This window comes from Onychostruthus taczanowskii, unplaced genomic scaffold, assembly GCF_017590055.1.
Source record: "Onychostruthus taczanowskii isolate IOZ18803 unplaced genomic scaffold, ASM1759005v1 scaffold295, whole genome shotgun sequence".
Taxonomy (NCBI): Eukaryota; Metazoa; Chordata; class Aves; order Passeriformes; family Passeridae; genus Onychostruthus; species Onychostruthus taczanowskii.
In genome coordinates this window covers 74402-87887 of record NW_024500295.1, presented here as the reverse complement: position 1 = coordinate 87887, position 13486 = coordinate 74402, and the positions used below count along the sequence as shown (strand labels likewise).

Here is a 13486-nt window from a genome sequence, read left to right as displayed (position 1 = left end):
TTGAAAAGGACATTGTGTTTACAAGAGTTATGATTCAACTTCCTCAGCAGCCAGTGCATCTTTTTAAAAACTTCTGCAAATGCTGTTTCAAATTCAGAAAAGGAAGTCAGCTCAAGAGATTTAAATCAGGTCTAAATCTGATCTCTGCAATTCTGATTTCAGTTTGAGTCCTTTGCTACAACTCTCATATTAACCATCCTCAGGAAGCTTCTGCTGGACAGTAGAAGTATTTTTGTGAATAAATGTGTGGCTGGTGGTGCCTTTTTGAATTCCTGTAGGATCAGGGAGAATATGCATCTCTCCTGCTATGAGTAGTTGTTGTTCCCCATACGATCCCTGCTGAGCTCTTCTGCAAAATAAAGAGCCTTTTCTTAGTGATCATCTGAAGAGACCTCCCTTCTTAGCCATCCTTGCAGGCTGTAGGAAATACCCATGGCTCCCTTTCTTCTAAATGCCCTCACCCAATCACCTTTCTTTTGTATGTTATGCTCATGTTTCAGGGTGACTTTGTCTGAGTGGAATGAAGAGTGACTTTTAGATAGAAGATATGCTGTCAGACTCTCTTGGTATATTTTAACCATGTAGGTCTTAAAAAGGCATGAATGGCAGATGCCTAGAATGGAATTTTTCTCTCAATGATAAAATAACAGTTTCTATAGTAATAACCTAGACAGGTACCCCTTTAATTCTGTCCATCTGAAGAATTGCTGTAGCTGCCAAGTACAAAGGGTAACAGAAACAGCAAGCAAGGTCACAAGTGTGTGGCTGGATGAGATCAGAAAGTATAAAGCAGTGGACAGTGATTAAAATAGTGCAAAGATGGGCTAAGGAACCACAGCCTCTGGTTAATTGCATATGCCTGCTTGCCCTATACATCTCTGCACTTCTGAGAGACACCTTTAAGTTGCTTGAGATTTGCTTCAGAAGGTGTTCAAGCACTTTCAGGCTGTCATATTTCTGCAGCTGCTAAAAATCAGTTTTGAAAAAACAGCAGACAAAACTGGAGATATAGTTAAAGATTTGTTTAAAGGGCAGGAAATCCAGATAAGCTGTGATGCCTTTGCTACATCGTATAGTTCAGGTCTTTACCCAGCTGCAGCCCTCTGTCATGAGCCAGCATCCCCACATGAGTCATCCTCATTATGCTTTTGGAGAGTGTTCTGTCCTTTCCCTCCCCCAGTTTCCCCATTGTATCTGGACTTCATCTGTCCCATTTTTACAAATTCTCTCTCTCTCTCATTTTCAACATAAGGTAATTCCCAAACAAGAAGGTTTTGGTTTTGTAGACTTAAAGCTGACCCATGTGCTCTTCCCAATTGGTAACACAGCAAAAAGCAGAAAAACTCTGGACAAAACTGTCCTTCACAGACTTGACAAATATGGGACCTCATGTCATCCTGTCCCTGAAATTACTGCCTTGCTGATAGGTGCAGTTTTCAGAGAACAACTAATGGAAAGAAGGGCTGAACTCTTGCAAGGGGAGTCTGAGGAAGGAAATCTCCTGCCCATGAGCTCCTGTGTGAGGCTGAACAAGCTATTTAAGCCCAGCTTCCCGTGTATGGTCACCAATGGTGTGTTTCCCATTTTTATTTTTCTGTGACTTTAGACTCTGTGGTCCATTTTGCAGAAGTCTGATCCTGGATGCCATCAGTCAATGAATTTAATCCTTTACCAGCTGACGTCCTTCATAATTTTAAGTAATCTTAGAAGTGATGTTGAGAGGGATACATGTCTCAAACTGATCATCTTAAGTGAATACTAAACTCTAATGACTCAGATTCTCCCTTTTAAATAAAGTAATACTTCTTCACCACAGGGTGTTGTGCAAATTAAGTAAACCCAATCTGTAAAACAGTTAGGTATCACAGTGATAAAAAAAATTTTTTTCATAGGGTGTTGTTGGAGCTGTACACTGAACACTGCACAGTAAATCTGTGCACTGAACAAAGACAAAACATCAATGCTCGGTCTGTTCATACATTGTGTACTATCCTTTGCCCTATAGGAAGTTCTGTTCTGTTGGTCTTCTATTACTTCACTAGTATAATAAAAAAAGACAGATAATGTTATGTTGAAAGTGCTGAGACACTGATAAAGTGTCAGAGTGTGAAAAAAGGGTAAAATGTTGCATCACTGTTATGAAGTATACTAAGGGAATGCTGTTTATTTTTTCCATATTTTCCTCAATACACAAATTGCCATTGTCATACAGAAGCTCCCAAAGTAAAATTTAACTTATTCTAATTTCTAGTGTGCAAATTCTATGTGAAGTAGTGGTCACATATTCTCATATATAATTTATTAGCCTATGAATAAACATTCAATATATAAGTCTGTGCTCTTAATAATACTGATAAAAACTATTCACTTTCTACAACTGCACATTTTGTAGAGATGTGTGATTTGTTAACATGCTCCAGTGATGAGGTTGTGTTTTGAGCAGGTTTTATTTCCAACTTTGTTTTTCTACTTTCTCACCCTTCTTGTGCTGGTTTTCTGGTCCAATCTACTTTATTTTCTTTTCAGAAATACTTGGGAAAATATTTTGAGGTCCTTCTGAAAATATTTTTCTGAGAAGTGTACTGCCAAAATGAATTTTGTAAGTACCTAATTTATAAACTATGTTAGTATATCAATAAAGCAATGACTCTGTAAGACCCAGTTTCTTTAGGCTGCAGATCCAAACACTGTAATTTCAGGAGAGAAAATCTGAAGAGATGCTTCTGACAGCAGAGTTTGCTGTCAAAGCACACTGTTTATTGGATTTTCACTACAGGTGTGGTGTTTGTGGTGCAGGTGAATGTGTCTCAGGCTAGCTATCATAGATTGCCTCTCTAGCTGAGTAGAGAGAAGCAATCATTTTTGGGCTTGATTTAATCAAGCTACATTAGTATGAAATGCATAGCATGCTAGAAAGGCCTTTTTGCCTTGTGTGATGGTAAAGGAAGACTAGGCCCCCTAATTCAAATTCAGACTTTTACACCGTAGAGTCTTCTGTGACAGCAGACTTGTCCTTTCTGTGCAATGCATTTAAATATGAAGGCCTTTGGGACATTCAAAAGGATTATTTCCACATTTGCATTTTAAGTATGATTTTATGAAATTTCCTAGATAGTTCTTACAAGCCTTGTCTGTAGAGTTAAATGCATTTGTAATTGGAATGTGTGGTCAGTTATCTATCATGTTTCTACCATACAGTGGTTAAAGAGTAACACCTGTGTGTTAACTGGTATTTTCCTTTTTAACAGACAGACCTTCGATCCACAGATTACCCCTATTATTCAGACTATGCTTCTCTGATCATGCCACCTTGTTCTAAGCTGGAAGTCAGAAACTTCACAAAAGCATTTCTGCCAGTCGCATATTCATTGATTTGTATCATCGGCCTCTTTGGGAACATCTTTGTGGTGATCACCTTCGCTTTATATGAAAGAGCTAAGTCCATGACTGACGTGTACCTCTTCAACATGGCCATAGCAGACATACTGTTTGTTCTTACTCTTCCACTGTGGGCAGTGAATTATGCTGCTGATGAATGGATTTTTGGTGATTTAATTTGCAAAATTACTAGAGGCATCTATGCAATCAACTTTAGCTGTGGCATGCTGCTTTTGGTCTTTATCAGTGTGGACCGGTACATTGCTATTGTACAGGCAACAAAGTCTTTTAAACTAAGGGCAAGGACTCTCGCACACAGTAAACTCATTTGTTTGGCTGTGTGGATATCATCAATTTTAATCTCTAGTCCCTCTTTTCTGTACAGTGAAAGTTACAGCTTCTCCATGAATGAAACCAAAGAGATTTGTGATCACAGATCTGCCAGAATGTCTGAAAGCACAATGCTGAAATCGTTGCTGCTATGGCTACAAGTTTCATTTGGATTTTTTATACCTTTCATATTCATGGTTTTTTGTTACACCTTCATTGTCAAATCCTTACAACAAGCTCAGAATTCCAAAAGAAACAAAGCAATTCGTGTGATTGTATTAATTGTAGTTGTTTTCCTAGTTTGCCAGGTACCTTATAACATTGTTCTTCTCATAACAGCTGTCAACATGGGCAAGATTGACAAATCTTGTGACAATGACAAGATAATGGCTTATGCAAAATACACCACTGAAGCCATAGCATTTTTACACTGTTGTGTGAACCCTGTGCTCTATGCGTTTATTGGAGTGAAGTTCAGAAGTTATTTTGTGAAGCTAATGAAGGACCTATGGTGCAAGAGACACAAGAAAGACAATAAACGTAGTTCAAGGACAAACTCTGATACTTATCATTCAAGACAGACCAGTGAAATTCTGACTGACAATGGATCATCTTTTACTATATAATACGATTTGAACAACATTAGTACTGAAGGACTCTTCTCACCAAGATACCCAAACCAATGTCACTGTGCGTGTGACAGCAAGTCATCTGAGTTTCTCTGTGCCTCTAAATGAGATCCAATGATCTACACCTCCTTTTAGGAAATTAGTTTAGATAAAGGAATTATACTGTCCTGTGTAAAACTAAAGCCTTATTCATGTCTCTTAATGCTCTTCTAAACTACATCCTCTTAGAATTATAAAGAAAGTGAAGTTTAAAGAAGAACCCTTGTCATTGTGTAAGGAAAAATTGCATTTAATCTGTCCTACAACATTGAAATATCCCCAAAATAATAAGAAAATCAATAAGGTTGTGTCTAGGCTCTTTCTTACATTTATGTTGTTTCTGTTAATTACTTCTGCCTGGAAATCCTAGTGAAGTGTAGCTCTCCACTGTGCTTATATTGCAGACAGGTCACATTGTGACAATACTAACCCCAAAGAGATGGCATTCGAGCAAAGCACAACAAGGAATGCAAACTGCAAAACGAAAAAACAAGCTCGAGACTGCTGACAGAGCTGAGTGCTTGGTCTTGTAAATCTTTGTCCAGTGCTATTCTGAACAGAGAGTGAAGCTCTGCTAGAGTTTCCTCTCATTGTCTGGCACAGGATTCAGATGCTGGAATCCAACAAAGCTGATAACCTGATGAACATCTCTTTGTGAAAAGTTGCCTCTTTCTAGCTGAAATTCACACTCAATTTTTTAAAAGGCAGCTAACTGCATAAAACTGCAGTTGTTCCAACACAATTTGTTGGCATGTGATTGGTGACAAAATATGAAGAATTTCTTTGTATTTAGCTACTGCTAGCAAAAATTCCTTAGGAATGCATTTACTGGCTCAAATATGCATATACATAGTTTCAGAAATTAGTTAGAAGTTATTGTCTTAAAAAAGAGCAGAATCTGACTTTATTCAGCCAAAATTTTAAGCTGGGTCAGTATTTGACTCACTATGAATATAGGAATATTTATAATAAATGCAATTAATTTTACCCAGCCTTGACTCTTCAGCAAATCCTCAGTGGATCTTCTGCTCTTTGAGTGAGCTTTACTACTGTTGCAGTCACTGAGGGACAGTGAGGTAGACAGAAGCAGGAGCTGAAGATCCCTTGAGGAAATCATTGACAGGGCACATGAAACTAGTACTGCCTTGGCTGGTACAATCCATCCTTGTTTCCACTGCAGGGATTTTTAAACATCAGTATCAGATACGATAAAGTTTGCATATATTTATCATAGCTGAATAGCAATTTTGAAAAAATATGATAGAAAATTATGTAAATACCGATGCATGCATTTGCTATACATCGCAATGAAGATTTTCCAGAAGAGAAGTCAGCAAATAAAAGTTGTAACTGAAAAGGAAAAAAATCCCCTCATATCTCAGTTCCTTGCTACATGTGTTGTTGAATATGAAATATTCTTTTACTCCATGCAAAATCAGTCACATCTGAACAGTCTGTCCATTGTGGGGTCCCTGAGGGAGTGTGCCCCAGGATGGGAAATTCAGAACTGAAGCAGCTGCAGCGGCTCTTGGGCAGAAACTCCCAAGGCTCCAAAGTGTATTCCCCACCTCCTGCCACCCCACTGCCATGCCTGCATTGGTCTTCAGCCACTGAACAACCCAAACACTGCTCCAGTGGGGTTAAGGGGCCAGACAGCAGCCAAGGGATTGTCACTGACCAGGCACTGTCACTGTCCCAGTGGTCACCTGTGGTGACTTGCTGATGGACCCTAGGGAGAGGGCAGGGAAACTGTGCCATAGCCTTCCTGAAGTGGTTAGTGGAAAGAGTACCCTCCCTCTGGGGGGAGGGCAGAGAAAGAGAACAAAGCAGGGTCTTGCTTTGAAGAAGCAGGAAGACCTGGGCCCAGGGAGACCTGGGCCTTCTCCAGAGAGAGGGGTCAGCTTGGGGCCTCACATGTTGCCAGCCCCTCGTAACTGTGAGGGACCCAGGCAAGCTGGAAGTAATGGTGTGGAACAGCGGCCTCAGGCAGGAGCAGCACAGCTTTTGGATTCTGTGAGGGGAAAATGCTCACTGAATGCATATGGGAGAGAAGTCCTGCTGAGTGAATAGGAGCATGGTACACATGTGGGACCAGAACAGCACTCGGAGCACGAATTGTGCTGGTGCCAAGGCCTTGCCAAAAGTCCTGCTTGAGGTGCAGCCAAAATCTTGATTGCCATGAATGAGTGCTTTGTCCCCAGGAAAGATGAGGGTAGAGCACAGGGTGGATTCCTGTGATGGTTTAACACGTCTGGTTGCCACGCATCCACCAAAGCCTCTCTATCACTCCCCTCCTCAACTGGACAGGGAAGACAAAATGTAATGAGAGGCTCATGAGTTCATATAAGAGCAGGGAGACATCATTCACTGATTGCTGTGATGGTACTTGAAGAAGTTAATTGGACTTATTACCAGTCAAAATCAGTGTAAGATAATGAAAAATACAAGAGATCTTAAAAATATCCGACCCGTCTTCCTCCCCAGATGTAACTTTGTTCCTGATTCTTTACCTCCTTCCCCACAACTAGCAGTGACATGGGAATGAGGATTACAGGCAGTTCATCATGTGTTGTTTCTGCCACCACTTCCTCCTCAGGAAAAGGAGTCCTTCCCCTGCCCTAGCCTGGAGTCCCTCACACAGAAGACAGTCTTCCATGAATTCCTTTAGCACGAGTTCTTTCCACAAGCTGCAGTTCTTCACAAATTGCTCCAGTGTGGATCCTTTTCTGTGGCTTACAGTTCTTCAAGAAAAAGCTGCTCCAGCGTGGCTTCCCTGTGAGGTCACAGGTCCTGCCAAGAAACCAGGTAGCATGGACTCCTTTCTCCACAGTGTCACAAGTCCGGCCAGGAGCCTGCTCCAGGATGGTCTTCCCAGAGTCACAAAGTCGCAACTTTTTTTCAAGCATCCACCTGCTTTCATGTGGGGCTCCTCTAGGGTCTGCAGGTGGATCTCTGAGCCCCTGTGGAACTCTGAAGGCTACAGGGAGACAGCCTCACCATGGTCTTCATCATGAGCTGCAGAAGTATCTCTTCTCTGTTGTCTGGAGCACCTTTTCCCCTTCCTTTGCTGGTCTTGGTGTCTGCAGTGTTGGTTCTCTCACATATGTTCACTTCTGTCTTCTCTGTCTCTGCAATTACTTCTGTACCAATAACTTCTCTTTTCCTATTTAGCATTACTATCATGGCTGATGGGCTCAGCCTTGGTCAGAAGTGGGTCCATCGTGGAGGAGCTGGCTCACATTGGCTCTGTTGGACATGGGAGAAGCTTCTATCAGTTTCTCAGAGTAGCCACCCTTAAAGATCCCCCACTACCAAAACCTGACCACTCAAACTCAATATATCTCCTAAGGGGCTGCTGTGCAGGGAGAACCACAGTTCCAGCCAGTGGGATGCTGGCCTTTTTACATACACTTTGAGCGTAACTACAGGATGGAAGGGTGGGTAGGTAGAAACTTAATTTAGATATAATACCTTCTTGACATTTTTTGTGAAATCTACCATAAGGTAAAAGAGAAAAACCAGTTCAGAGCAAAGGCAGTGGAAGAGAAGGATTACTCTGCTCAATGTCCAGAAGAAGGAGATGGCCATAGTGGCAGACTGGCCAGTGGATGTGGCTGATGAGCCCTCAGATATTCCATCATTCCTTTGGTGGCCATGCCAGCAGAACCAACTCATGAGCTGGGGCTGATACTGGTAGCTCAAGGCACAAAAAGAGTACAGATTTAGAGGAGCCTTGGAACTCAATATTTCTTTTAATGCTTATAGAGCAACATTTCAAAGTTTACTATGTTTTATTATGATTTTTACTATGTTTTATTATGATTTTCTCCTTGTTGTCATAGCTGTGTATGACAAACATATGGTAAGGTTTTCTTTTTCATTGCAGATATTCCATCTGGGATTTTTTGAAAGATAAGACTTGTTCTTGCACAGGTTCTTGTTTCCCACCAAATTTAAAGATAGAAGGACATATGCAGTACTGCACCATGTCTTTCACAGAGAAGATGTGGCTGATAAGATTTGAGAAGCCGATTCACATCTTCCTCCAGCTGGGGAGTGGGGCTGGGTTGTGGTATTGGCTGGACATACAAGGTGTCTCTTATTGGCAGGTTCCATTCTGCTTTAGATGGCCCTGCTTGATGCTTCCTGTTCTAGCTTCCTGTTCAGAAGGATGTAGGTCATCAGTGCACACTGCTAAATAAAGTCAGTGCAGACAGTCTAAAGCTAAATCTGTTTTCTGCAATCTATGATCATGAAAATGGACCTGATTTATTATTCTTCTCCCCACAGTAAATGACAACTTTCTTCACAGGGTGAAATTTAAATTTCATGTGGTGTCTCTTTTATTTATATATTACACTTCTTAGAAGAGTGATTATTATAAACTGGTGAGCCTGCAAGAGACTCAAAGTGGACATATAAGTTCAGAGCCATCTGTGCCTTTCTTCTATCAAGGAAAGACAAAGGAAAGAAAATTAAAATTATACACCAAGGTATATAGCGTTTGATGATGATTAGTGGAAACTGAAGGGAAACTTGAAAAAAACAGTCTAGAGAAGAACATCTTGCTATGGCAGGTTATTAATGATGGTTAAGTACATAACAGATATAACTCTACTTTGGATCTTTGTAGTGCAATCTTGTTATTTATAATTGTGGAAATTCTGGGGAAATTTTGTTGCTACAGAATAGCAAGAGATGGCATTTGTAGCTTTAAAAATTTGGACAAAATTGAAAACAAAGTTTCAGATTAAGTGAAAATTAGAACAGTTTCAAATCATCAAAACAGTTTGTCTCATGAAGCATCTAAAATATTTTGACATTTCTGGTTAGTTTTCAGATACTATAACAAATACCAAGGAAATGATTTCACAAAACCACTGAAAGTGGTTCCTAACCTACTATTTTTATGCTGCTGCCAAGTCATCAGGGTATTGTCTCCAACCGCCTCCTATGGCAGGGGGTACTAATCCTCTGTTACCCCTTGTGAGTTAAGGGCTCATAGCTTCTTTGAAAAAATCCATGCAAAGTACAGCTAAAATCAGTTGAAAATTTCGCCATCAAGTTCTCCTACACCAGTAGATCTTATTTCTCTTCTTCATGTCCTTCAGGCTGAAGAGGAAATTAAATTACAACTCCTCTAGTGTGGATGAATTACACAAGACCTGGTGGTAATGATGTGACCACTGAGCTGTGTTGTTCTCTTCACCACTTGGAGCATACTCAGTTCCTTTTATGAAGAGTTCCTTTAAAAAATTTCTTCATTTTTGGCTGTATGAACTTCATTGCCTAACACGGGTCAAAAAGTATCTAAGTTTTATTTACTCTAGAAAACATAATCCAGTAATTAAAAAGCTATTTTGAAGGTAAAAATTCTTATCCACCAAGTCAGGGCCGCTTTCCCCACAAACTGAAAAACCTATTGCCTGCACAAATTTCTATCTGATATTCATAGTCAGTTTTCTTTTAATTGATGATATCATGTAACCCAACTGTAAATACTGATGCACCTTTCACATTTCTAATGAAATCTTCATCTTTCATTTATATTTACTGCCTTTTTATTAGAAATATATATTGAATTATTATAAATTATATTATCAATTTGACCTATATATGTTAGGCTCAGCTAAACAAATTAATATTCTTCTACCAAATGTCTTTGAAGCACTTATTTCATTTTACTGTAGCTTCATCACTCCCAGATATTTATTAAAATCAATACAAATTGATGTAATAATATGTATAATATGTATTTAGTCTGTAATAACTGGAATGAATTTATGAATTTGTGATTCACTCAGGATTAGGAGAAGTAGCGACCAACAGCTTCTTCCACAAGAAATAGTGGCTGAACACTGAAATGAAAGGTTTTTTTCGAAAATAGAAAATATAACATCTGGATTTATGGCAACCACAGACAGCTGTGATGCTTCAGGACAAAGAATGGTAGTATTATTTCTGAAGTACTTGTGTTTAGTCCTATCTAGTGGTTAGGAATGATAAAGTAGAAAGCTATCTAATTACCAGAAAATTGTTCATTTATTCATTTGTTTGTTTCTTATCCTGGATTATATCATCCAGATACTGGTTTTTTTTGTGATTTGTGGTTCCATTTCTGAAGTTTTTACCAAAATATGGAGCCATTTAAGTAGTTACTACTGGAACTCTAATTGTTGTTCTTGATTTTCTTAGCTCATCTTTTTGTTATTCAGATTTAAACCTAGGAATTCCTTGTAGGTATCAGACCACATTTTGCTTCTAGTCCATGTACTTTTTTTTTTTACTAGATCAAGAATGTTTTTGCAAAAACAATTTCTAGTTATTGTATTAAATTACAGAAATACAGAATTGAAAAAATAATACTAAGATACAGAAAATGTACTGTTGGAAAGAATGCATGAATCGTGTATTTTTGGTTGATATTTTGATTCTAAGAGAAACTTATTTATGAAAGGTAAAATCATCTTATTAATGTATTTCAGGTGCATTATAATGTATTTTAACAATCTTTCTTATAAGATTATAATAGCTTTGCTTTTTTTTTTTTTTTTTTCCTGATTCAGATGCAAACTGGATTCAGCTCATAATAACAGTGGTAACAATAGTACTGTGTTCAGAAGCTTTTTGCAGTCTATGGTATTTTCAGACCAGTGGATATATATGTTGGGTTTATGTTTTTTTAAAACAACTTATAAGAAAGAACAATATCAGCAGACATACTAATAGTGAAAACAGAGATCAAAGAATGCGGTGTACTTGTTACATTGGAGTTAATTAGGCACAAGAACAGTGTTTGTTATTGAAAGTATTGTGTGCTCCGGGATTTTCATAAAAATGGGTTTTTTAACAGACTTGTCAATGCAGGAAACATTTTCCACTTTGTTTTCATTAACCTCTTGTTCTTGTATTAGGCTGCATGAGGCAGCATTCATTAAAAATAATTTCTAATTGCTGTTTTTCTCTCTGAACAATTTTCATCCCTCTCAAGTTTTCTATAAATATATGTTGATTTGTAATTTGGCTTTAAAACATGTTACTGAAGAAAGACATTGAAATCATGGCCTTGTGGCATTCACATTCTTTGAACATGATTCCTTCACCCAGGATTTTTCTCCTGGGAAGCTGAAAGGCAGCAAGAGAGGCCTCAAAGAAAAGAAAAACTATTCTTATCTCATTTGCTTCTCCTGTGTTGGGCTCATGTGGAATGTGTTTGGAGATTGTTTACTCACAGCTGATTGCTTGATTGGAGTTCGGTGTGAGTTATTTTGACCCATTGGCCAATCAGTGCTAAGCTGTGTCGGGACTCTGGAAAGAGTCAAGTGTTTTATTATTATCTTTTTAGCATTCCGTAATATCTTTTCTGTATTCTTTAGTATAGTATAGTGTAGCATTCTTTAATATAATATTATACAGTAATGAATTAGCTTTCTGATAAGATGGAGTCCAACTCATCATTCCTTCTTTTGTCGGTGGCCCTGCATTTACAATATTGCTTTATTGCTCAAACTAGAGGATTTCATTCCTGTTCACTTTTTCTGTTCTTTTTTTTTTATTTTATTTTCATAAAGGTACACATTGCTTTTTGCAGTAATGATACAACTCTGCAGAAACTTATTAAGCTTATGCTGATAAACATAAGTATTGTGTGAAAAGTATGTTAGGGTGAGGTTCAAAAATTCCCTTATCTAATTAAGAACCAAGGATCCAGCTGTCACAGTAGTACTGCTCATGAAAATCCATCTTGCAAAGGAAGTAGGGGTTAGTGGTAAGTGGCAGCAAGTCAATTTTGTTGCTGTGAGCTGTACCCACATTATTACTGTTGCTGTCCGCTATGTCCAATGTAGGTGCACAGGAAAAGCACTTGTCTTGGGAATTTCACTCAAAGTGGAAAAGTGGATGCCATGGTATAAAACAACTGAGTCAATTATATGGTATCACCTAGTTCAGAAACAGAAAAGTGCTCCAATTTAAAAACTTTCTGCAAATGTTTGTTGCTGCCTTCTTGATGCAAGTGTGGATGCCTGGATATACTTGGAAACCATTTGGGCTTTTTAGCCCCAAACTCATCCCAAACTCACCATTCATTTTGAGTTTAGTAGGCAGTAGGATATAAAAAAGTACCAATGTTCCTTGAGTACAAACTTTTGAAACTTCACATGTAATATCATAACTTGTTGTGAGACACTGCTACTTTCTTAAGAATCCCTGAAGATTTGTTCAGAAAGCACACATTTCTTTTAGTCCTGAAATTATTTTCATTGCTTCATTTTAAAAAAATCATTTCTGTGCTTTGATTTTAGTTTATTTGCACACTCAGACTGGTGCAAGATTTCCCTCTGGTGGTTACAACATCCACAAAGTGTCTGGAAGTGTAATGTCGTATCTGTACTATCTTAGAGTTTTGTCATTTTACATCAAAAGGATGCACACTTACGTCAGACCTTAAATAGATGTTATTACTTTGTAGATGTGATCAAAAGTTCTGTACAGCTTGAATGAAGAGAATCATATTGCAGAGCACAATGTAGTCACACGCTTTACTTTTTCCCTGAGTCAGATCTTTTTTCATTGTGGGCTGGAGTTTTCTTTGTGTAACAGAGGATCTGAACTCAGTCACTTATTGCCAGTTAGTTCAGCTTCTTCCATCGGATGTGAGAGTATTGTCCAGTAAGAAGAAATATTTTTTTTCCTCATAGCAGATAGTAGTGTCTCCAGGGAAATAAATCTCTGCCCCTTTTTCTCTTTACCTGTAGATTTCTGTTCTTCTAAGACACAGCAACAAAAGTGACAAAACATCTCAGGTCCATTTCAGGCTCATTTGCTGGTAGCTCTTTGGTGAATTCCTCTTCTGTTTAGGATTAACCTATATAAATTAACAATAGGAGAGGAAGTCTGAAATCCATTCCAAGCTGCCTTTAATTACTGTTCTCTTTTGGGGTTAAATTATTACAGAGTCATGGAATGGGTAAGGATAGAAGGGACCACAATGGGTCAGCTTGTCCATTCTCCCTGCTTATACTCAGTTAAGAGTGCCTGCTTGTTTTGTCTTAGGGAGTTACTGGTTTTGCTGCACTAGCCAATAGGTAAATTGATCCTCGTTCCACCCA

General features: G+C 38.6%; 1 protein-coding gene across 1 annotated transcript; it reads left to right on the top strand.

Moving 5' to 3' along the window:
* The first annotated feature begins 2590 nt into the window (after positions 1–2590).
* Positions 2591–4423, top strand: CCR6 (C-C motif chemokine receptor 6). The gene is made up of 2 exons (XM_041408233.1): positions 2591–2599; positions 3249–4423. The coding sequence occupies exons 1-2, from the start codon at positions 2591–2593 to the stop codon at positions 4332–4334; spliced, it is 1095 nt and encodes a 364-aa protein (XP_041264167.1). The 3' UTR covers positions 4335–4423.
* Positions 4424–13486: the final 9063 nt, after the last annotated feature.